Here is a 25,204-nt window from a genome sequence, read left to right as displayed (position 1 = left end):
GGGAATAACAGCTCAGAGTCTCTGGGAACCTGGGCTCCTCCCAGCTTTCGCTCTGCCCCCCTTGACTTCCTACACCAGGAGGGGTCTCCACAGCCAGGAAACCGCCCCCGGGAGCCCCGGTGGTCCCCTCCCACCTCACTGGTCAGAATGGCTCCATCTGCACAGGCCAAGCCAACCACGGCCGGAGTGGCGTCAGTGCGGCCACTCAGGCCCTCCAGGATGTCCTCGCGGGGCCTCACGCAAGGGAGAGGCTGGGCGGGTGGTAGGCAGGCACAGCCCATGTCCCCACCCGGCCAACTCTGCCCATTCCTGGAGGCTGGCCAGGCGCCTGCTGGCCTGTCCTTGACCTCAACCTGGCACCGGGGACTCCCAGCTGACCAGGGCTTCCCGAGGGCAGGGCCCTGTGCCCCGCGGCAGCCCCAGTCATGCTGCACGGAGCGGAACGGAGTGGGTTCCTTCTCATCAGTCACGAATGAATGGAGAACCCCGCACGAGGAACACTCCACAAGGAAAAGGCCACCGGATACGTTCCACAGAAAATCAAGGGGCAGAACAATATCACTGACACAGCTTTTGGTGTAAAACTATAAACGCAATTTTAAATAGAAGCACATCGGGATTTGGGGATTTTTTTGTTTTCCCGGAATGAGAATTAACGGTACCTGTGGGGAGAAAATCTAGGGCAGGAGAAGGAGGCCAACCCCGGAGCGGCTAGTGGTTGGCGGGGCGGCCACCCTGCTACACACTGAGAAGGGCCAGTTCAAGCACTTCCTGCACCTCCTGAGCCACGAGACACCAGGAGCCTGTCACTCTCTCTTCCTGATGTAAAGATGCTGACCACATTTAAAACAAACCCAGCACTCGGACGGGGCGGGGGGAGGGGTGAGGGATTTTAGCTTCTGTGGGGCGTGATCACGTCCCCTGTGAGAACCTGGAGGAAGGAGGAAGGAGGAAGGAAAACGACCTTGAACGCCACCAGGTCAGAAGCGCAGCGCTCGGCAGAGCTGGGAGTCTCCCTCACGCTCGGCGTCCCCGCACCAGGCCTCCACGCAGGCGGAGCAGCTCACAGAGGCTGCTTTTTCTTCCTGGTGGTGGCCGGCCGCAGCTCCCCAGGCCCGTGGGCAAACGGGCAGCGGTCCGAAGGCAGAACACAACCGTCAGGGTGATGAGTGAAAAACCAACAGATTCGGGTTTTGAAGGTTTCCGAGAACAGCCTCCGTTTTACTTCTGGTTCCTTTTCCTTCCGAGGCCTCTCTTCCCGCCAGTCGCGGAGGCGAACTCGCCCGTCCAGAACTGGGGTGGGAACAAGGAGAAAAGACACAGCTGAGGCGTGAACCGCGAGCTGGGCAGGTCGCCGGGCTCTGTGGGGACAGCTGTCCAGGGCCGGGGTGCGGCCACGGGAGACGCAGCCCCCGGCAGGCTCGGCGGCGGGACGGGGAGAGGCGCTGGGATCCCGGGCGGTGGCCCCAGCCCCCCACCTGCTGGCGGCCTGCAGTCCCCCCTACACACACGGGAGCACGAGGGAGGGGCTGGGGGGAGCAAGGACAGGGTTGTGGCGCCTGGGAGCCATGAGGAGCTGCCGCACACCAGGGGGAGGGCGAGGGGCTGGCGCCGGAGGTCCTGGTGGTGACAGGACCCGGGCGTGACCACTCGTGGGCACCGGCTCGTGGAACAAGGCTAACGACGACCCCGAGCGTGGTCCCGACGCGGGCAGGACGTCTGCGTGGCGGCACTGGCCCTCGAGGGCACGCGTCCGCATCATGAGGAGGGAGCGGCGGAGAGGCCCTGTCCGGGCAGGTGGAGGCGAGGGGCAGGCTGCGGGGGCCACCGGGGTGACAGGCAGAGCCCCCAGACGTAAACGGGAAGTAGCGGGTAGGGGCACGGCAGCCCTGTCGGCAGGGGCAGGGCGGGGGGCCTTCACAGAGCAGCAGGGGGCTGAGATGCGGCGGGGGGACCTGTGTGGGCGGGGTGACCGCAGAGCTGGGCCGCTGGAGGACCCCAGGGCGGTGCAGGGGGAGGGCTCGGGACCGCCCAAACGCCTCCTGAACCGGTCGCCCCAACTCGGCTGAAGCTGCGCTGGGAGCTTCCGCTGGGCCGTTTCCTCCCGAGAAGCCAACACCCCCACGTGAGACGGGGCCAGAGCAACCAAACCCGTCCTGCTTTTCCTGGAAGCCATACAGCCACCTGGAGACGGAAAGGCTCAGCAGAAATAAAGGAAGCTTAGTGAACAAATCTGGCTCTCCAACTTCTAAGGAAAACTTGAAAGTGTGCATTCAAGCTTGAATTTCGCTTTCAAATTGCCTCGTGTTGCAACAATAACCAGACTGTCTGTCTCTGCAGACTGATGTTTATCGAAAACTGTCCCCTGAAACCAGAGGAAGGAACTGCAGAGGTGCCTCTCCGCACGAGGGACACAAGGCAGGGATTCACCCTCGGGGGCGGCCGAGAAGCACCTCGGAAGGGCCAGGCCGGCCCTGCTTCCAACGCGGCAGACGCACAGAGCTCGGCTGTCCTGGCCCGGCCGCTGGGCAGGCAGCCACGGCCTTCCACAGGCGCTCCCACAGCAGCCCCTCCCGGCACAGCCGGGAACGACACGCCCCAGCCGGGGCGGGGTGGCCGGAGCCCCCCGGCCGTGTGCAAGGAGCCTGGGAGGCGGGACTCCCCCGGACTCCTGCCATGGGTGCCCCAGAAAGAGGAGGAGCCCCTGATGGCCTGGACGGGCTCAAGAGAAAGCCGGGCGAGAGGGCGAGGGGCTCGCTGGGACCAAAGCCGAGTGCAGACCCTCACCCTCCACAGAGGCTGGCCCGTCCCCTCCCCTCAGGGCGGGCTGGCTCGCAGCGGGCCCTCCACCGGCCGTACCACGTCTCTGGAGCAATCCCTGCAGGGTTGGGGGAAGGGGACCCAGGCAGGATTTGTACGGCCTGTGGAGCAGGCGCTGATGACGAGGGGTGGCCCTGCAGGGGGCAGGGGCCGGCGAGTCCCGGGGGGCCAGGCTGGCTGACAGGCCCCCGCCCCCAGGCTGGGCAGGCCCCCCTCTGCTGAGCTGCGTCCGTGTCCTCAAGGCTGAGCGCGGGCTCCAAGCCCGGCCCAGGGCGGCGCCTGCCCTCCCGCGCCCGCCCGGCGCATGCCCGCCCCACAAGGTGCTCACCCGAAACTGTTTTCACCTCCTCACTCGTGTAAAACTAACCACGCCAGTTTAAAAAAAAATCTCCTACAGAGGTCAGACCCAGCTTTGGTGCTTACTTTTTGCATGACTGGGTGTAGAATGTTCACTGGAGTTCAATCCCCAAGCCGCCTACGCAGAAGTGTTTCCAAAAATAAACGTGCTCCTCGATGCAAACCGCACGGAAGACCCATCACACACAGGCATATTTATGGCGGGGGAGAAAAGAACACTGTTTCGTGAAACCAAACCGGAAAACGTGCTGGCAACAGCAGAAGGCGGAGCGGCCCCCTGGGCACACACAGCGAGCTGTAGTCGCTAAAGCTCCATGCGGTGGAGCCCAGCTGGGTGGGGACTCCCAGCCGCAAGGCCCACCGCCCCCCTGCCTCTCCGCCCACCAGCGGGCTGCCCGCCACACCCCCCAACCCTGGACCCGCCAGCTCCACTGCCGGGCTCACTGCCACCGCCAGAGCAGCAGTCAGCCGACTGAGGTCAAGTGGCAACGAAAACCAACGTTAGCTCTAGAAGGACAAACCACCAGGCCCCCCGAAGGCGCTGCGGGCGTGAACACACGCGCTCTCAGGGGCACACACACGGGGCGGCTGGTGCAGGTGTGTATGCCTCGGGGTGGTGCACACACGGCGCTGCGCACGGAGCTCTCAGGTGCACGCGTGGAGGCGGGACCACAAGGTGGCAGCGCTCACCTCCCGAGGAGGTCCACAGGCCGAGGAGTGGACAGATGTGCTTCCGCACCTCCGTGCGCAGCCCCTCCACCCACGGCCCCCGTCACACGGCGACCACCCCGGCGGTAGGAGCACAAAGGTGCGGTGTGGCGGATAGGTCCAGATCCCGGGGCTCGGGACAAGGCCTTCAGGCCCAGTGCTGGCCAGCACCCTCGGGACAGACTTCTATTCCGTGCTGCCACAGTGGCCTCCCCGCCTCTGCAAAGGCCCCAGCCCAGCAGGGCCCGTCACCCCTCCCCACACAGACCCCCAAGGCACCTGTCCCAAGGGGCTGGACCCACTGCTCGGAGCGCCCACCCACCCGCCAGGTCCCGGGGATGAGTGGGGACAGGGAGGCCGTCATCTGGGCGTGCAGCCCCCAGCACGGACAGAGTGGGGTCAGGCAGGCATGTCCTCCTTGTCGGACACCCCATCCTTCATCCACGCAGGCGCTGAGCCTGACGCACTGGTCTCCGGCCACCTCTCGGCCCCGCCTGCACGAGCCCACGGTCCGGTTGGGCCTGCCCCTCCCCACCATCACAGCGAGTCAGCATGCCCCTGCCAGTCACAGAAGCCCAAATCCTCCGCACGGCCACGGGGGGCTGCAGCCTGCCAGCGCTACCTCCCCCTCCCCCTCGCTCATCAAGCCCCCACCCTGCCACTTCACACACGCTGTTCCCTCTGCCTGAAGTGCTTTTCCTTGTTCACTTCGCCAAGTCCCAGCTCAGATGTCATTTCCTAAGCAAAGCCTTCCTGATGCCTGTCTGAGGTGAGGCCAGGCCTCCCTGGGCGAGAAGGTCACCTACGACATTAGGGTGATGCAAGAAGACGCCCACTATTCTTAAAGCCACGCACAGAAGTACTTAGGGGTGACTAGCACGTCAGCTGGGCTGTGCTTAAAATACTTCCACAAAGACAAAGGGGAAAAAGCTTTACGAAGCAAACACGACAGCTGATGGACCCTCCGGCTGATGTGTACACAGAATCTCCTCTGTGTACGCTGGTGAAGTTTAACAGAACTTCTTGGAACCCCAGGTGCCCACGTACACATCTGCGACGTTTCCCCTCCCTGTCAGGCTGCAAACTCCAGGAGGGCAGGAGCGGCGGCGCCCCGCTCTGCAGAGCTCTGCAGCCTGCGTGGAAGAGCACGCAGGCCCCGGGCACTTCTCCCTCCACCCACCTGCAGCCCAGGGCGCCTGCGTGTGTGTGTGGGGGGGGTTCTCCCTCCACCCACCTGCAGCCCAGGGCGCCTGCGTGTGTGTGGGGGGGGGCGGGTAGGGGTGGGTGCAGGCACACGGGCCGGGGCAGGGAGGCCTCCCTCCTCTAGGCCCAGGGCCTGGATGGGAGCTCAGGATGCTTCCAGTTTGCAGGCAGCCAGGGGCCAAAGCAAAGCCAAGTACTGAAGCTCCACCCGAAAAAGCCCCCCAGCGACAGGAGGCCCTGCCAGCGGCTCTTCCCTCCGTGGGAGGAGGGGGCGCGTCCTGGACAGGGCGGGGCTGGGCCCGGGGGTGCCGGGCAGAGGCTGGCAGCATCACAGAAGCAGAGGTGCGACCCACGTCCTGTCGGGACTTGAGATGCACATGAGGGGATCTATCCTCTAGCTCTGACACTCCTCTCCGATAAGGTTCATTTCATTAAAAAACGGGGGGAAAGGAAGGAGAGGGTGGTGGAATCTGCACGAGCGCCACCTCTCGCTGCCTGGGAACCGTGGAACCCGCCCTCAGGCGCCGAGAGCCGAGGCAGCCCCGGCGCAGCCCTCACCGTGGAACACCTGCGAGCTGTTCCTCAGCAGCGTCCGCAGGCCCCCGCGCTCCCGCCTCAGCCTCCGCAGCGTGTCTCTGTCCAGCTCCCCGGCCACTTCCGCCAAGGACAGGCTCCCTGTGGAAGACGGGGTTTCCCCCGCACGAGAACTTGAGTTAAACTGAGTCCACGGCTGGCTGGAACTCCGCAGGCAGAGCCATCGCACCTGAGATGCCGGGCCGCGCGCTCGTGTCTGACCCCCGAGGACAACCGAGCCTCCCAGACACGGAAAGCCAGCCCTGCCGTGCGGCCTGGCCGCTGCTCGGGGGAGGGGACTGCAATTCCCCGCACCAAGCCCACCTCGCAGCCACCTCAAACCCCTTCCGAGAGGAGCCGGGAAGTCTGAGGGGAAAATTAAACCCCCACTCCCCCCCGCCCAGAACCCCATGACGCGGGCTCGCACGTGCAGCCCCGCACCGCCGCCTCTCACCCTTCCACGTGTGCGTGTCCCGACCCCGCCACCTCCCACCCTGCGTCCCCTCGGCCATGCCTGGCAGAGGGTAGACCCCAGCCTGGGATGAGTGAGGTCCTGGGGACAGACCCGCTCACTGACGTCGCGCAGGGCTCAGACACACTGGGGGTCCCGAGCCTGACGCTGGGGCAGGGCTCACTAAGTCCAGAGACCAAGGGGGGAGCGTGCAGCTGCGAGGCTGGGATGGGAGGGGCGTGAGGATGAAGAAGGAGACTCAGCACAGCGCCATCCACGCTGCGGGGGGAGGAGGACCCACTGCTCACCCCTCCCTGGGCCGGCCCACCCACGGGGCCAGCGGGCAGCGTCCCCAACAGGCTGAGGGTGGGGCCTCCATCTCCTCCAGTGACCCCAAAACTCAGAGGGCGAGCGCCTGGCTCTCAGGAAGCCCTACACCCCCTCGGGCGGCAGCCCACCAACAAGCTCCTTCCCTCAGCCCATCTGCACACTCCTAACGACGTGACAAAAATGACAAAGACTCCTCTTGACGTTTAATTAAAAATGACCACACAGGCACGTCCCTGGTGGTCCAGCGGTTAAGACTCCGCGCTCCCAGTGCAGGGGGCCCAGGTCTGATCCCTGGTCAGGGAACTACATCCACACGCATGCCGCAACTAAGAGCCCACCTGCTGCAACTATAAGATCCCGCACACCGCAAGGAAGATCCCGCACGTGGGCAACTAAGATCCGGTGCGGCCAAATATTTAAAAAATAAAAAAAATAAAAATAAAAATGACCACACAGTTTTAAGTTGGTTCTTAGAAGAGAACAGAGTCACTGCCTGAAACCCAGCCAGTACCCAGGGTGGTCGTTACCTCCTCGATTCCAGGCCTTCGCACTCCTGCTCTGAGAACTTCTCACGTTTAACTGCTTTCCACCCAACAACAAATTCGCCACTTGCAAAACCACTCGGTCGAGAAAATCTCGAGGGAGGGCGGCACAGTTCCTCACGCGCTTGACTTTTTCTCTGGGGTGAAATCCAGACAGCCAGAGCCCTTCAGCGGAGGACTCTGGTGTGTGCCCGGCCCCGGCGTCCAGGGCTCCATGCCCCTCGGGGCCATCGGCACCACCGGCGGCGGCCCCGGGTAGGGGAGGGGCAGGGACCTGGCCAGGTGGGCTCACAGGGCCGCCCGGCCGGCTGTTAATGTAGCGGGTTCTCCGCTCATCCACAGAATCTTCTCCAGCAGGCGGGTATGTTCTGGATTTCCCAATGAGACACACCTGCACGTGAAAAGAGCACAGAAGTACTTTAGCAGGTTCCAATCGTATTTCAACGTTCTCCAGGGAACTCTCTTGTTCTGGAGAATAAATTCCACGAATGTCTTAGACACCCATCATGAAAGGAATCCTTATTTTAAAAACTCATACCAATCAATGACTTAATATACTATCAGCAAAAGCCCACAGGAAGCTTCACCCCTCACACTTCCACAGAGCCTAACAGACACGACAGACCAAGGTCACCTCTACTGAGCCAACCAGCCGCACCCCACTGCACCCCTCTTCCGCCCCACACACAGACCCTGACGGTAACCCTCCAGAGCTCTCAAGGGCAGCGCTGCCAGAGCGAGGAGAGCACGTGTGCACCCCTAGCAGAGCACTTGGCATGGCGGGGACGTCCAGTTCACGCCGTCCCCTTCCCTGTTCGCACGTCCAGACGAAGGCTGCCCTCAGGAGCCCTGGGGAGAGCCAGGCCCCGTCCGGCGACGCTGCAGTGGGTACAGCGTCTCTGGACGTCCTCTCCGGGCCCGAACCCGATGAAGGCGAATCTGGTTGCAATCAGAGCCACCCCTCACTGCTCTCCAGCTGTGCCACCTGCTGAATGTGTGATCTTGGGCAGGTGACAACTTCTGTGTGCGTGGAATGAGAAGGCGGGACACGTAATCAGTCCTCAGTTAACAGCTGCTGTGTGTGGACACCCGCACTTGCATCTGACCCCCAGTTATATGAAAACTGAGGTTCGGAGAGATTAAGCAATGCTCCATGCTCTCCGGCAACCAGTAACGAATAGCAAATGCAAACATCGAAACTGTAGGCTCTTCGTACCTACGTGACCCAGACTCCAGCAGAATTCCATCCCAACCTCAGAAGGCTGACTTGCCAGAAGAGAGGACATTTAATAGAATGACATGAAGGCTCTGAAGGTGAGCCCTAAAGGACGTTCCAAAACGATCCTGAGCAGCGACAGCAGTGACGTAACTGAAGCCGACAGAGGGCCCAGCGCAGGCAGGGGAGCCCGAGTGAGGGCCCAGCACCGGCCGGCGAGCTGCTCCCCCACGTTGGCAGTGAGGACACGGGCAGGGAGTGTCTGTACTGTGCCCCCGAATGCACTGCTAGGAAGTGGCAGAGCCCAGAGTCAAGCTCAAACCTTCGATCCTTTTCACCACTGTCAAGCCATCAAGCTGAGATCGGATGACAGGTTTTTCTGTTTAGTTTTTCACAAAAAAGCACTGACGGCCATAGAGTCTCATGAAAGAAAGTTACCAGAGATTAATAAAACCGATCTCAACGGTTCCCCTGACTCTCTCATAAGTTCAAGCCCCCTGCGTGGTGAGCAGGTCGGCCCCGACCACCTGGCAGGGTCACAGGCAGTGCAAGGGTCAATTTCTACCTGGAAAAATTCATTTCAAGTAAATCTGAATCAATGAGTCTTTTAATGAGGAAATGTGAAATAATTTTGAACTTCTGAAGCGATTTCAGCCAGTCATTTGGGACCCTAAGTCAGAAGTTAGAGCGTTCAGCCGCAGGCAGCACTATGGCCAGAAACCTGCAGAGAAGCCAAGCTGACACCCACTCTGGGAGGGTCCCCGAGGGGCAGTCACAGTTTCTGGAAAAGGGATGAAGACCCGCTGAGGGTTCCTGCAGAGCTGCCACAGGGCTGGAGAAGGAAGTGCCAGAACGCCTGCAAAGCAGGGGACTGCAGGCACAGAACAAGCCTCTGGACCCGCCAGTGACGGGGATGTTGGGATCAGCAAGGGCACCTCTGAGACAGTCACACCTGCAACCATCCCAGTGTCGTCTACGGTTCTGTGACAAGGACGGCCCCAAGCTTTCCATCTAAACACCACGTGTCGCCCGCTGAGGACAGCCCAGGTGACCAGGACGCACCCTCTTGGTGGAAGGAATCCTAAGACAATCCTCCTCCACGTGGAAGCCACAGGTCGACCCCACCTCGGTGATGAAATCCAGGTACCCTCGGTACTGGGTCTTCTTGCTCTGCCTCCGCTGGTATTTCCCAATGAAGTCAAAGAAGCAGCAGGGCACGACAAAGAAGCGGCAGTTGTAGGAAGACCTTCAAAGACAATCAGCGACACGGAAACCCAAAGTCTTAAACAGATTCAATAAAGAAAATTCCCCAGAAAGCCACACGGCAATAGTGTGTCAGGGCAAAATGCAAACGATGTGCTACTGGCTAATTTTGTTTTTTATATAAAAAGAAGCGTTATAGCCTTCCCCAATTTAATTTCTAGAAACAATGTAGCATAGTATCTTTCAATAAAATATGAATCTAATTACTTTTATTAAAAATATTTTTTTTCTATTGCAATTATGATCATCAACTGTAATCTAAAACTTTCTGAAGTACTTGGAGATTTCAGCTGTTGGATAGGAAATTTCAGAGGTAAGCACAAAAAAGATTATGATTTGCTCCTTGACCTACATTATTCTAAAAAAGTCCAAAAGAATGGCCCTGGAAGGAATTATGCTTAGTGAAATGAAGTCAGACAGAGAAAGACAAATACTGTGCATTATCACTTGTATGCTGAATCTAAAAAATAAAACGAATGAAAATAACCAAAAAGAAACAGACTCACAGATATAGAGAATGAATTAGTGGTCACCAGTGGGGAGAGGGAAGCGGGGAGCGGTGAGGCAGGAGTAGAGGATTAAGAGGTACAAACTACTATGTATAACATAAATAAGCTACAAGAATATGTTGTACAGCACAGGGAACACAGGAAATATTTTATGATAACTACAAATACAGTATGACCAAAAAAATTTTTAATCACTACGTTGTACGCCTGAAACTACATAATATTGTAAATCAACTGTACCTAAAAGAAAAGGGGGGGGGGGGAGGGCATTAAAAAAATAAATAAATAGAATAGTCCAAAAGAACCTTGGATAAAAGAGACTCGGCAATGAAATATGAAAGGGCAGCAAGGTAACGTGCATCTTAAAGAAGTCTGACTGAGGCAGAGAGCCCAAAATTGAAGAGACAAACATTTCAGCAGAGGGTCTTTACACTGAAAGACAAACCCTATTGTTATTAGGAAAAACACATCTTTCAACACTGGATATAAACACTGTGGAAGTAATCACAACGAAAATATAATGTGGACGTGTGAACCACATACATAATTTTATATTTTCTAGTATCCGTATCTTCAATAGCAAAATAAAACAGGTGGAATTTATTTTAAATTTAACCCAATATATCCAACAGATTATCATCTCATCAATCTGGACCAGCCACGTTTCAAGTACGCGATAGCCACAAGCAGCCAGTGGCTACGGTTGTGGACAGCGAGGTTCAGGCAACAAAACATCCCCGGACACCACTGTGCTAACACCTCCACCTACTCACCTGGCCGCAATCACAGGTATCCATGGCGTCAGTTCATCAGAATGGTTTCCGATTAACCAATCGACGTCCGGGAAGAGGGTCTTATCATTTGGTGTGATTGCACTTTCCTAAAAGGAAGACACAGAACAAGACTAAACGTCTAGTAAATAAAATCAGAGCACAGAGGGCAACAACAAACGCAGCCACCCCTGCAGAACCGCAGCTGTTCCCGGCCCGGTCTCAGACCCTCTGGGCTGCAGGTCTTCATCTGCAAAAGGCGGAAGCTGGGCCAGGAGTGAAGAAGTGTGTGCCCGGCCCGGCCTGCCCGAGGGCACGGCTACTGACAACTTTTAGCATCATTGCTGCGCCGGATGAGCCAACACTTCTGGGTGCTCATCTCCTTTTGATATTAAAAATAGCCTTTTCACATAAATATAAGAGCAGCTAAAGGAGACAGGGGACATGTGAACCGTTTTACTTTTGGCAGGAGGAGGAGCAAGAAACGGCCTGCAGAGGGGTGAGCGCAAAGCCGGGAGGTCTGATGCTGACTTGACATAGAACCTGACGCACTTACACAACCCACAGAATGAGCGCATCTGTGAAAAGAGAAAATATAGGAAGAATTTACAGAAGTGTGCGCCAGCCTTTGCTATTACGCTATTATCTTTTGTGAACTCTCAGACAGCAAGTTTTTACCCACTGAACAGGCATGTTCACCACTGTGATAGTTTCTGTAGTTAAGCTGGGAACAGCTTGCTTTGAGGATTTAAGAACTTTAAGTGAACACCTTATCCTTTCTGCTAATCAGCAGGCCGTCATTAATTACCAAAGTCAACAGTCTCAATGGTGAAGCTGTCAGTGAGAACTGGAGACTACAGCCGAAACTAACACAACACTGCAAATTCACTATACTTCAATGTAAAAAAAAGGGTTAAAAAAAAAAAAAACTGGAAAGAGAGACAAAAGAGACTATATAACCACTCAAAATCCTCTAATTTTAGAATTGAAGAATGAACCCCCAAGGCAAGTAAGCAGACGTGTTAGTTCTCGGTCAGAACAAATGGGGAAGACGTGATGTTAACACTCACCTTTCAAGGTCACGGGAGTGTTTTGCAAAGCTGATAGATATAAAAATTGAATTTAAATTCATCTTTTTGGTTCTTGAATAAGCATATGTGCTATTTTCACATATGTTAAAATGCTGAAAACAGTATTTCAGTGAAATACTGAAAATGGTCTATACGTAATTCAAAAGTAGGCAAAACAAACTTTTGATACTATTTATTCTTTCTTCCCACCCAGTCTACATTTAAATTTGCCTGCCTCTTTAAATGGTCTATGTTTACAAAAACAAATTACGCTTAGTAATTATCATAATCACATTTACAGTTTTCTTTCCAACAACATGCTAGACAACAAAGCTCTACCTGTCTTAGAAAAAGTTTTGGGATTTTGAATATGGCAAATTGCAATATTCCTATTTCCTACAGAGCTTCACAAACAAAATTAGGACACTTTGTGCTCATCACAATGCTGTTATCAAAAGCATGTGTTTTTCTTAACTGTCTCTTGCTTACAATCAAATGAGGTTTTTGAAATAAAGGAAAGTTGTACCCCATGCTTGGCCTTCGAATGCCCAGACTGTGCCTATTCGTGGAAATCAGCCATTTACTAGGAAACACACAGCCCCAAGCCCTTGCCAACAAAGGCAGGCTCGCTCCTGGCCACGTTCTTCTAGAGCAGAGGTGTCCTCGAAGCGTGGCCAGCCTCCACCCTCACGTTTAACATCGGAACACGCGGGACTCTTCCAGCTCCGCGACCAGAGGTCCAGGCGTAACGAGAAAAAAATCCACAAGAGGTGAGACACAGCACTCCTACTAGCAGGCCTTGACGGAGTGATGGGGTGGGGTTTCCCCCACTCCACAGGGAACCTCGAATAAAGAACTAGAATCTTCTATCTGTTCTCCAAGGGGCACATTGTGCCAGCCAGCTCTTCTTTGGGGTCATGATTTAAACAGAGCCTATTCAACTGCTGTGTGAACTTTTTACCCAAAGAAATTATTTTGCTTTTTCACCTGGGACACAGGGGATTTTGGAATCAACCACGTTATTCCCTTAGCTTTGATCATCAGCCTCATCGAAATTCAGAGCCCAATTTTATTACCTGCGTAAGGACACGTGGTCTGTACATGTAGCTGCAGAGCCTCCCCTAGTCCTTCATCTGGTTTACCACCATTCCTCAAACCTGAGATTTTTTTTTTAAATGTTCTAATTTATTGTAATGTATGAACATACAAGCAAATGTAAACCCTTGTAGCATAAAGCAAAGTATAAAAATATAACGAGAAACTGAGCAAATAAAAAGCTGTCGGGCAGCTGCAACAAACCTCCCTTCCTCCAATCTTTTTATATTTTGCAATAATATTCTCGACTTTAATAGAAAGGCAAAGAGAAAATATCCAAGTAAGTCTTGAAACTTTCGTTTTCTTTTCATAGATGAAATGATATACCCGAGATCTGCTTCGAAACCACGGCTGGGCAGATGCTGTGGTTGGGGACGGAGAGGAATGAGACAAAAGAATCGCTGAGGCGGGCCGATGAGTTTCTGGGGTTTGGCACGCGCTTCTCTCCACTTTGGTATATTCCTGACATTCCCCACAATGAAAAGCAAATGCCCTTTTCATTTCTCCGGCCAGCATCCTGCCCTCGAGCAGATGAGACATGGCGTCCCGGTCACCCCCGCGCGTCTTCGCGCGGGAACGGGGTCTAGAGGCGATGCAGGCAGCTGGACAGCAGAGGCCCCACGGCGCCCCGGAGCCAAGGGTGCGGCCCCACCACCGCGCTCCCCTGCCGGCTTGGAGGCCTGGGCTCTTAGAGACCAACGCCGGGAATCGCTAGAGCCCAGACCTGCCGTGGGGTGCTGCGGAGGAGACCCCGCTCTCTGATGGCTCGGAGCTGCCCTGGACCACGACAGGGCGGACGGGGCTCCCTGTAGCCCCGCGGTCACGACTGAGGCCAGGCGTGCTGTCCGTCTCCGCTGGACGGCTGCACGTGTGCGGCCCGGTCCGGCCTCTCCACTGCGCTCCCCTCCCCCGACTCCTCGCCAGCTCGCTGTCTTGCTGGAGGCCACTCTTGGCCACGCTGCTCACAGAGCGGGACCGCCCACGGTGCCCGCCCCGGCCCGGTCCTGGCAGGGTGGGCACCCACTGCCTAGTGGAGGTCTGAACGTGTGGCCTGTCCCAAGCACCAGAGGAGATGCAGAGGAGGGGTCGTCCTCCGCCTCTGCCCCCAAGGCGTCCGAGAGCCCCCTCGGGCACCCACAGGAGATGCAAAGGGCCTGAGGCAGACCCGGGGAAGGAGACATGCCTCCGGCTCCGGCATCCCTCCTTCGGTTTAACCGGAAGGCTGTGGAGGTCTAAAGCTTCATCCGCTTTTACCGTCTCAGAGCACTGAGACGAATGTGGACTGCTGTGGTTATGAGCATCTCTGACGGGCCTGTACACAGAGACACCCCTTAAAACAACCGCGCTGAGGTCAAGGGAAGGGACAGAGGAAGTACCTCTAAGTGCGTCTCTGGTCCGTACATGTCCCAAACTTTTCGTCTTCGGACATCAATCCCTCTGCCTGGATGCTGAAACGAGGAATTTCAGGAATCAAAGGTTAAGGCCAGTACACCATAATAAATTAGCAAGAACAAATCAAACTCTGCAGGTATCACCCACTGCGTGAAGTGCAGGAGACCCTCAGCTCCTTGGCTGCTGAGAACAGACACTCGCGTCCCGCGGGGCACAGACGGAACCTGTGCTGCCGAGGCTTTGCGAAGGGGGAACAGAGCCAAGGCGTGGGAATACCTCCACGGCCACACGCAGCCCCGGGAAATACGCCTGCCCGGAAAGGGCGCCGGCTCCTCTGAGCTGGTCAAGTTCAGCTCTCGGGCTCACCTTCTCTTCCAGCCCCCAGACGAGCCTCGTCCTCAGGGTTATTCTCACCCAGCGCACCCTGACCACACGCCGCTCTCCCGGGGCCCCACCCCCATGTCTCCACCCACTGGCTCCTAGTCACCACCAGGTGCGCTAACACCCCACAGACAACCTGTTCACAGGGGCACAACTACAGCCTCACTCCTTTACAAAGCACCTCAGAAAGCCCCGTCTAACAGTCCCATTCCAAAGTCCCACAGGTGAGGACAAATGTGTCTGTCCATAAGGCAAGACGCTATGGTCACAAGAAAACCAGCCTTCGGGTCACCACCATTGGGCTTCAATCCCCACTGTCACTCTCGAGCACAAAGCTCACTGGGCCAGGTGACGGCGCTGCTGTACCCAGGTCACTGGCCTCGCCGGACGCTGCGAGACGCCGGGGAAAAGCTGACGCTTGCGAGTCCTGAACTGCTCCCAGGGCCGGGGCTGTTCTCAGCTCTCAATGCCTCTGCTTCACAATCCAGAAAATGGGTGCAAGACTGACTATCACAGTTTTACATATGTATGTGTATCAATACAATATACGGGTGCCTGACTGTCCTCTGAGCTAGAATCTAAACTTCTCTAGGGCAGAACCCACCTTATCCTCTATATTCCCCTCCCTGTGCCTTGAAATGGTGGGTTTTCCCAAGAAAATACTGACAACAAAAACATCAGAGCTGTTGAAAGTGTGTGGTTCCACAGGCCGAGTGTCTGAGAGCCCTCTTCCAGTCTAACGAGACCACTGTCTCTGGTCCTGTTTACAAGCTGTCTCTGGTCCTGTTTACAAGCTGCCTGCTCCACAGTTCACAACTGGCCACTACGCCGACAGCCAGGCCGCCTCTGAGTCCAGACCGGACCAGCAGAGAAAGACCTCGCGCTGGGCTTGAAGACGCTCTAGCAAAGGTACGAGAAACGGCCCCGGGCATGCTTTACCCCCTCGCTGCTCAGGATGTGGACCAGGAGGCCGTTCCCACAGCCGAGGTCGACAAAGGACTGCCTGGTTGGCTCTCCCCGCTCAGCTCTCTCTTCTTCCCATAGAATCTAAGGAAACAGAAAAAAAAAACCCAAAATCAGTTTGTGATTCACTCTACGCCAGAGTAATTCAGACACAACCCCACGTGGAACGACAGATCCTCTCGCACACAGGAGGAGTGGCCTCCTCCGAGGCCCTGGGCCTCCGCGCAGGTGATGCCCGGGTGAGCAGGGGGAGGCGGGATTCGCCCGCGGCCCCGGCCAGACGCCGCGCAGGCATCGAAGCCGTCTTCTGCCACCCAGAGTCCACGTTCACGTGGTCGTCTCTGGGCAAGGGCTGTACAGGTTACTGTTAGCTCCTTCAGGCGTTCTCTCAACTCTTCAAGCTTTGTGTGCTTTGAGAAGCAACGTTATTCGAAGACTAAGAGAATTACGGGTGAAAGGAAATTGGAAGGTATCTCCTCTAAACATCTCATAGATGTGAAAATCAAGACTATGAAGCTAAAGGCTTGCCCAGATCCAGGCGGTCAGCAAGGCAGCCGAGAAGGTCTACAACTAGAAAGACCGCATGCGAGGACGGGTAGGCAGGTGCTTCTCAGACGGGCCCTGACGGCAGCCCCCACACGCAGCCAGCATCTCCGTGTTCCACGCTGACTACTAATTAGGAAAGCACTGCTTCAGTTCAGTTCCTGAGGTTACATTTCGCAATTCAGACTTGTTCTACATTCATGCAAAAGCACCATGCAAAGTTAAAAAAAAAATCACTTGTGTAACCAACCTTGGCAAACAGAACTATAAAAGCCCTGAGCTACCCGTAGCAACCTCCCGCCCTTCCACCTGAACTCAGCCCACAAACAGTCTTACCAGCAGGTAGGCAGCAAGGGCCACGTCTTCATACACGAACTTCTCAGGGTCAGTTACTTCAGGCCACACCTACAACATTTTCAAGGGCATATGTAAATTTTCACCGCATCTGTATGTAACAGGACACATTGAGACCAATGGAGTCTGAAGCAAGACTGTGGAATAAACACATTGTCTGTAAGACATTTAGGTGGGGCCACTGGGCATCAGAGGGAAACGCTGAGCTATACTACCCTCATCACTTCTCTAGACAAGTATGACAAACAAGGAAATGAGGGGCGGGGCGGGGAGGTAGAGGACGAAAAGGCGCAGGGGTCAGGAGGTCAGTGCTCCACCCTCTGGTCTGTCAGTGAGTTGCTGTCACTTGTCAGGAGTGTCACTCAGCTGTTTTGTCCCCGTCTCCCTATCTGTAAAGCAGGGATAAAGACTTTGACTTAATTACCATGCAGGATGACCATCAGGTACTATGAAACTAGAAAACACTGGCTGTGCAAGCGTGAGGCCTCATTATTAAAATCAGTAACGTGCAGAACAGGAGTTTGGGAGATAAGAAAAAAACCAATGGCCAATGTTAAACGTTCAGATTTCTGTTTCCAGTCTAGTGGATTAGACAGTTTGGACGAACCATCTCACCAAGGACAATTTTAAAAGCTGGAAGAATAAAGAAGTCCCTTCTTAAAGGTACTAAACAGTACGATAATGAAGGACCACTAGGCCAGGACCTGGGAGAGAAGGGGAACCCAGCCGAGGTCAGCCAGCTCCAGCAGGAACGGGTGGTTACTGTTTCACACCTGAGACTCTGGGGGATGCTTTGCTACACAGCAGGAGGGGACTGATACAAAAACACACAGCAACGATGAACTGCGGTTACTTCTAGGAGAAGGGGGGGAGATACGAACAGGAAGAGGACAAAGCAAGTTCAACTCCGTTAGCACAGGCGCCTTGGAGATACTGCGAGTTCAGTTCCAGACACCCCAACAAAGTAAATATTGCAGTAAGGCGAGTCACACAGATTTTTTGGCTTTTCAGTGCATATAAAAGTTCCATTTACACTATAGAGTAGTCCATTAAGTGTGCAATAGCACTGCGTCTAAAAAAACAACGGACGTACCTTAATTAAAAAATACTTTATTGCTGGGAATTCCCTGGCAGTCCAATGGTTAAGACTCAGCACTTTCACAGCAGAGAGCGTGGGTTTAGCCCCTGGCTGGGGACTTAAGATCCCGTAAGCCGCCTAGCGCAGCCAAAAAATAAAATACTTGATTGCTAAAAAATGCCAACCATCATCTGAGTCTTCAGTGAGTTATAGTAGTAACATCAAAGGTCACTGATCACAGGTCACCATGACAAATATAATAATGAAAAAGTTTGAAATATTGTGCAAATTACCAAAATGTGACACAGATATACGAAGTGAGCAAACGCTGTTGGAAAATGGTGCCAACAGACCTATTCCGTGCAGGGCCGTTACAAACCTTCAATTCGTAAAAAATACAATATTTGCAAAGCACAATAAATGGAGATATGCTTGTGATACTTTATTTCTTAAGCTGGGTGTGAATACACAGATGTTTATTGTTACCTTCTTTTTACATCTTAAAGTTAAGGACATTTTACAAGATTTGTCTCCTTTTTAGAAGTATATGCTTTTGTACTTTAATTTTTCATGTATTTTCTTCAAATACCTTTATGTTTGTACTAAAGAATTATGGTAATTTAGTATTTAAATATTCAATTATTTTAAATTAAGTTATTTTCCTTTTGTTCTCTTGAAAAAAAATAGTAACGTGCCAAAACAGAACAAAACAAAAAAAACCAAATCCTTTTCCACAGCGTAACTGCCAATGTTTTTATGGTCTGCATCCCTAACTATGTCAAAGTACAGGCTGCAATGTGGGACTTCAGGTGGGTATGTTTTGACTTAATGTCTGCATCTGTAGCACACAGGCGAAACAACGTTACCTGCAGTAGCTTGGTATATCACCTCGTTTAAATGGGGGTGGGGGAGGTCACAGACGTCTTTCCCCAGAATTACCTTGACCATGTCTTTATACTTCTCTTTAAGCGCCTGGTAAGCCTTGCTGTACTTCATGATGGAAATGAGGGACAGGGTGCTTTTGAACCCACTCTGCCTGCTCCCCACACACCACCTGGCCAGTTTGGCCAGCAACTCTTCTCCAAGCCAGGTGGGTTTGGGATACACAATGCCATCTGAATGCCATCTTTCTGGACAGAAAATTAAAACAGATATGAACCTTTGAAAATAAGAGAAATATGAATAAGCAGAGCTGGTTTCAATTCTTATTTTTAAACTACACATTTCTTTGCCAAAAGAACAGAGAAATTAAGACAGCTATGATGACAAAATATTGTACCCCAAACACAAGACAATCTGGAACTAGTTACAGAATTTTCATCCTACAGAGAAAAACACATTTAAAAAGCAGCAAGAATTCCTCCTCTCTTGCAAACGTTGTTAAAATGCATTTACACAACTTACGAAGCCCATCAGAAGGATGGCAAACGACGAAGTTCCTCTCACCCTCCCACTTCATGCACTGATTAGCTAGATTCTAAAACATCTATGGATTTCTTTAACTTCTCTAGGTTTTATACGTTTCACATGTGCTACCCAGATGTAGAACGCTGGTCCACTGAGTATCTCGCATCCAGAAAGCTGAGTGCTCGGTCACCAAGCTGAGGACACATACACAGTCCCTGTGGCTCACAGGCCTTCTAGGTCACCGTGTGTCCTCTGCCACCAGAGCGCAGAGGCCGCGGCCCTGTCTGTTCTGTTCGCTGCTCGACCCGGGCCCCAGCAGTGCCTGATCACAGCGGGCGCTCGCTGTCTGGGCGCTGAGTAAACGCGCAACCCGCGGGCCCAGGTCACGACAACACATCCACCGAGGCTGCGACCCAGGCAGTGCGATGAAGGGGAGAAGCATCAAGTTCGCTGGCGCACAGAGAAGGAGGTGGCGCTCAATGGGGGCCCCTAAGAAGGAGCAGAAGCACAGGCGGCTGGGTGAGGGGGCGGGGCTGGGGGCGGGGCTGGGGGCAGGCGTGGGGCAGGGGCAAGGGCAAGGGGTGGCCCGTCTGCTGAGAGTTAGGACTGTCAGGCTTTTGCCACCAGGCACATCAAAGGGACACAGCTCACTCCCGTAAGTAACAGGTGCCGAGTGTCCACTGAGAGACACGCCCCAAGATGCTCACCTTTCCCGTCCCTTCCCCTCGGAAGCTATCCTGCTGGGGCTGATGGCCTCGGGCCTTTCCTCTGCTCTTCCTGGGCCCCACGCTCTTTCCCAGGTGTCCCCGGGGACAGGAGATGTCAGCCGGGAAAGGTGGGGAGTAGCCAGCCGGGCACTCAGAAGCTCATGGAGAACAGGGGCTGGGATTCCACCGCATCAGCCACACTGAGCGCCTGCCGCGGCCGGACTCGGGCCGGGCTTCCCCAACCAGGCGAGGGGACAGCAGCCTCCAGCGCGCACCCCGCAGCTCCGGCATCGGCGCCCCCTGGGTGACCCACACGGGCACACCAGCTTTCCCACAGGGTCTGCCCTCACTCTCCAGGGGAGAGGAAAGGGCCTCGGGGCAAGGCCCCTCGGGGAGCATTTAACAACTGGCAAGAGGCTTCGCCCCAGCAGACCCTGAGTATTCCACCCAGCGTGTAAGCCTGCAACAGGTCCCTGGTAAGCCCAGCCCAGCCCCCTCCTGGGGGGCTCAAAAATGATTAAACCCGTTTCAGAGGTGAGAAGACTGAGGGCCACAGAGGCAACGTACCCAAGCTCAATGCTGGTGGGGAAACCCAGGTCTACGTGACTCCAAAACCAAGCTCCTCCCAATGTACCCCTTAGCTCTCTATGAAACCATATGCAAAGCTCATCCCCAAGGTTGTCTTGAAAGAATAGACCCACGTGGCTCTCAGGAAAACATCAGCAGAAGAATAGCGAGTGATTTAACCTTCCTCTGACTTTTTCATTTAAAAAATACCAAATGGAAGTAAATCAAATTTCACACTTTCCAGACAGGCCCAAACACCACACGGAATTAAGGGAACGGATGAAACTGCTGCTTTTATAATAAACATCACAGAATACCCACTACGTCTAAGACCACGTGAGCCTCAGTGGACAACAAAAAAGAAGGTTCCACTTACCACCCATTACCAAGGTGTAGGAAATAACAAAATAACGAAGGGACTGTGTTTATTTGAATTCGGTGCTAGAACCAGGTGCTACGAACCATCAAGGCCACACGGAATGTACGGGCCCTCCAGCCAGGCTATGACCACCCAGGTGCCAACAGGGACAAGGACGCGTCAAGGAAACACCAACTAGAAAACACATTCCCACAAACCTGAACCGCCTGAGACAGAGTCCCTGCTGCTCCCTGGTGACCGGAATCTTACAGCCGCCTAAGGAAATCTCTGACTGGGGCTTCCCTGGTGGTGCAGTGGTTAAGAATCCGCCTGCCAATGCAGGGGACACGGGTTCGAGCCTTGGTCCAGAAGATTCCACGTGCCGTAGAGCCACAACTAGTGAGCCTGTGCTCTAGAGCCCGTGTGCCACAACTACTGAAGCCCGTGCGCCTAGAGCCCATGCTCCGCAACAAGAGAAGCCACCGCGATGAGAAGCCCGTGCACCGCAACAAAGAGTAGCCCCCGCTCGCCGCAACTAGAGAAAGCCCGCGCACAGCAACGAAGACCCGATGCAGCCCCCCAAAATTAATTAATTAATTAATTTTAAAAAATCATCGATTTAAGGCATCAATCGTTGAGAGAAAGGAATAAGTTTTCCAGTCCTTACCATTCTCCTTCGCTATGACTGAGCTGAATTTGATACACGTTGCTCGTCTTGACCTTTAAATTCCCTTCATTGTCTTCTTCCAAAGGTAAAAAAATTACAGTTCCATTGAGGACATCTGGGGGAAAAAAGATAGAGATGATCAATTAAAACTGCTTAGTTCAGAGTCTCATCAAAAGTGGTCTCAAAAAAATAGTACTGAATCCACCGTGCCTTCAACCCCCAGGGCTTTTCCCCACTCGATTTACATCAGCGAATGTCCTGGCCACGGCCGCATCCCCGAGCCTGCACCGCGCCACACGAAGCAGCCGTGTTCAAAGAGCTGAGCGTAGTCCTGAAAGGGCGCCCCCTGTGGAGGAGCGATGCTCACCAAGAGGAAGAGGACAGGCTTAGCCGGCCCCGCTCTTCCGTGAAGCCCATGGGAGTACGCAGACATCCACGTCTGAAGGCCTCGTGGGCAGATGCGCTCATCCCCTCAGGCCGGGAGAGGTGAAGTGTAAAAGGTGATCAAAGCTGGAAGGGCTCCTAAACTAGTCTGGGCAGCAGGGTCAGAGAGGGCCTCCTGGAGGAGGGGACACCTGCCCAGAGTCTTACAGGGGCACAGAGGCCCACAGCATTGGGGGGCGGGGAGGGGGTACACACCCACCAGTAATTCAGCATCGCTGCTTGTGGTGGACAGAACAACCTCCAGAGACACCCGTACCCTGACACCCAGAACCTGTGACCACACGGAGTTGTTTCATGGCAAAAAGGGACTCTACAGATGTGACGAGGGTTACGGACCTTGGAAGAGAGAGAGGGTATCCTGGATTACGCAGGTGGGCTCAGCCTAGCCACGTGAGCCCTGAACAGCTGAGAACCGTCTCCAGCTAGAGGCAGAAAAGATGCAGCAGCAGGGGAAGCCAACGAGGCTCTGAGCATGAGACAAATTCGGCACGGGTGCGGCTCTGAGATGGAGGGAGGCCTCTACGAGCTGCCCCAGGAGCTGGCCTTTTCCCTTATCCCTTTACCTAGTAAATTCCTCTTTACCACTCATGGTCCAGCGCTCCTTCGCCGTCTTCCCCAAGCCTTCCAGACACCACCCCAATCCACAACCCCACCCTCTGTACTAAGGATTCACATTTCTACGTGCCCCCTCCAAAAACAATGAAAAATCTACAACCTCCCTAGGACATGGCAAGGAAACTGGCAGACTAGGTGCCTTTAGTGCCTTTTCACTTACTGGCTGGTTTTTAATCTAACTGCATCCTCTGCGAAAGATTCTCCTCGGGACCAAACTCTAGGCAGGCTCCTCTGAGGCCTGTGTCAATTAGGGTTCAACCTTGGCCTATGAAGACCTGAACAAACACTGTCACAGTTCCCAACAGCTCAAGGCCACATCCCTAGCACGACTCTAGGCCCCCTTAAAGTGCCCACCTGAAAAAACTCAAGGGTGAGAGAAGAATAGACTGTTCCAGCCCACACCTGAACAAGAGCCCCTGTGACCACCTCTGTGGGAGGGGAGCACCTAACATCCACAGGCACCAGTTAGCAAACTAGATAGGTGTCACAGGGACCGATCCCCCACCTTTCCTGCTTCTGGTTAATTTTTCACCTCCCTGACTCTACCGCCCCATCCTCTTCCTTCATTCTCCCTGTAGAAAGCCCAGTCACCTCTGCACAAATCGCAGTGGAGTTCAGTTCACGCTGGACTCTTCTCCCTACTGTGATAGTGCGCATTACCAATTAAAACCTATCCTTGCCACTTTCACTAGTGTCCGGCTCTATGTATCTTTGGCACCTGCCACTATCAGAAACACTCTTACCCTGCACGACAATTTCTCTCCTCGGAGCACTGAGCGGGCAATGCGTGTTCGTTTTCGGGATGACGGTTCTGAGAATCACGTCGAGCTCGTGCTGAGCCTCTAGCTGCGATTCCGCCCAGGAGCGGGTGAAGAAGGCTAGCATCTCTCGATTGCCGCTGGCGAGGCTTCGGGAGAAATCGTCCCAGAGAGAATCCAGGTCCGAGGCGGGGAAGTCGCCCTCCCCGGCTCCAGCCTTGCCGGGCTGCCCAGGGGCCCCAGAGAGCAGAGTGGCTTTGGCTGCTTCCCGCTGGTCCTCCCCTTGCTGGCGCCGGCCCTGGGACTCCTGGGGGCCTTGCTCGGGGCCTGCGCTCGGCCGAGGGCCGGGCCCCCCCTCGGGGAAACGCTGGCCGTGTCCCGGCCCCTCCTTGGGCCCGCATTCCGCCGGGGCCTGCTCCTCCCGCTCGGGGCCTGAGCTCGGCCGGGGGCCGGCATGCTCGGCCCGGGGCAAGGAGACGCTCCGCCGGGCCTCTAGGCGAGCGCCACACAGCCGCTTGTTGGCCACCTGCGGCCTCTCCACCCACACGGCCACCGCCGCCCAGAAGCCCCCAGGGAGCAACGAATCCGGGTCGCGCACAGCAACCCTTCCCAGCTCCGCCATGTTCTGTCTCTGCCGAGAACCTCGGCGGCGCGCCGGGATGACGCACGTTACGGCGCGGCGTGTTTGCGTCATGGGGGCGGGACGCTGGGGCCGGAAGTGAAAGGGAAGAAGACGGACTCACTGCCTTTCCTGCTTTGGATTCATTGGCATCATTCGACTGGGGAGTTCAGGGCTGAGGAATTTTTTTTTTTTTAATTTTATTTTTTTTTATACAGCAGGTTGTTATTAGTTATCCATTTTATACATATTAGTGTATACATGTCAATCCCAATCTCCCAATTCATCACACCACCAGCCCCACGCCCTGCCGCTTTACTGCCTTGGCGTCCATACCTTTGTTCTCTACATGTGTCTCAATTTCTGCCCTGCAAACCGGTTCATCTGTACCATTTTTCTAGGTTCCACATATATGCGTTAATATACGATATTTGTTTTTCTCTTTCTGACTTACTTCACTCTGGGGGCTGAGGAATTTAACCTTTGCTTTATTCTCTGGGGAAACATCCAAGGGTGTCGGTGCCGGATAGTAACATGACCAGAGCTGAGTTTTGGAGAATTCTGGAGATGGTGTATTTATGGAATCATAAAGGTCAATCCTGCATCTGACATCTGATTGTCTCCGTATTGTTACCGATCAAAGTCATGGAGCCTACGTTTGTGAATGTTCAGGGTTGTGCTCTTATGAAAGCTCGCGCGTCTCCATGTTTACTCTGGCGTGCTTTCTCGTGTGGGAGAGTTGCAGCTGGTGCGTTCCTGCGTCTGACCACTGCCCTGGGGTGTTTATTAGGACAGGTGAACGTCAGCTGTCACCTGCGTGTTCCCAGGAGGAGCAGAGAAGGGCGGGTACTGTGGGTTTAGGCCAACATCACCTGCACAGTCTGCAGAACCTAGTGATATCCCGAAAACCTCAAAGATTCTTCATTCTTTTTGTACATTATAGTCCCTCAGTTGGGATTTTCCCTAAAGGGTCTCTGTCAGAATCAAGGAGTGAAAACTAACTCAGATCATGTGATTTCTCAGAGAGAAGAGCAAAAACCAAATGTCTGTTGAATTACGTAAAAGATAAATGAATACTAAACCTCATAGTCTTTGACCACGGAGTTGATTTTCATGCCGTCTGTATTGCTTTCCCAGGGCTGCCATAAAAAATTACCACAAACTGGGTGGTTTAAAACAATGGAAATTTATTCTCTCACAGATCTGAAAGCTTGGAGGGGGAATCTATTTCTTGCCTCTCAACTTCTGGTGGTCGCCAGCAATTGTAAGTGTTCCTGGGCTTGTGGCCACATAACTCTAATCACTGCCTCTATGATCATGTGGCCTTCTTGTGTTTCTCTGTGTCTCTTCTCCTGCAAAGACCCTTTTTCCAAATAAGGTCACAGGTATGGTGGGTTAGGACTTTGGCATGTCTTTGGGGGGAGACATAATTCAACCTCCGCCA

General features: G+C 54.3%; 1 protein-coding gene across 1 annotated transcript; it reads right to left on the bottom strand.

The window, feature by feature from the left end:
• Positions 1-571: 571 nt before the first annotated feature.
• On the bottom strand, positions 572-23,783 carry TRMT44 (tRNA methyltransferase 44 homolog). Its single transcript, XM_059923656.1, has 11 exons — positions 23,127-23,783; positions 21,325-21,439; positions 18,558-18,777; positions 16,523-16,591; positions 15,620-15,727; positions 14,284-14,355; positions 10,746-10,852; positions 9,263-9,446; positions 6,970-7,375; positions 5,647-5,763; positions 572-1,293 (listed from the first exon to the last, which is right to left on the bottom strand). The coding sequence occupies exons 1-11, from the start codon at positions 23,761-23,763 to the stop codon at positions 1,064-1,066; spliced, it is 2,265 nt and encodes a 754-aa protein (XP_059779639.1). The 5' UTR covers positions 23,764-23,783; the 3' UTR covers positions 572-1,063.
• Positions 23,784-25,204: the final 1,421 nt, after the last annotated feature.

Source organism: Balaenoptera ricei, chromosome 5 (assembly GCF_028023285.1).
Source record: "Balaenoptera ricei isolate mBalRic1 chromosome 5, mBalRic1.hap2, whole genome shotgun sequence".
NCBI lineage: Eukaryota > Metazoa > Chordata > Mammalia > Artiodactyla > Balaenopteridae > Balaenoptera > Balaenoptera ricei.
The sequence above is the reverse complement of the archived record's forward strand: the minus strand, read 5'-3'. Positions and strand labels throughout refer to the sequence as shown.

Bases quoted from the DNA above. Each gene is read 5' to 3' on its own strand.
- TRMT44 (XM_059923656.1), bottom strand. From the start codon at position 23,763: ATGGCGGAGCTGGGAAGGGTTGCTGTGCGCGACCCGGATTCGTTGCTC. The intron at 16,592-18,557 runs GTAATTCTGGGG...AAAATGTTGTAG, and splicing joins AGTATAAAGACATGGTCAAG to GTGTGGCCTGAAGTAACTGA. The intron at 9,447-10,745 runs GTGAGTAGGTGG...TTGTCTTTGAAG, and splicing joins ATACCTGTGATTGCGGCCAG to GTCTTCCTACAACTGCCGCT.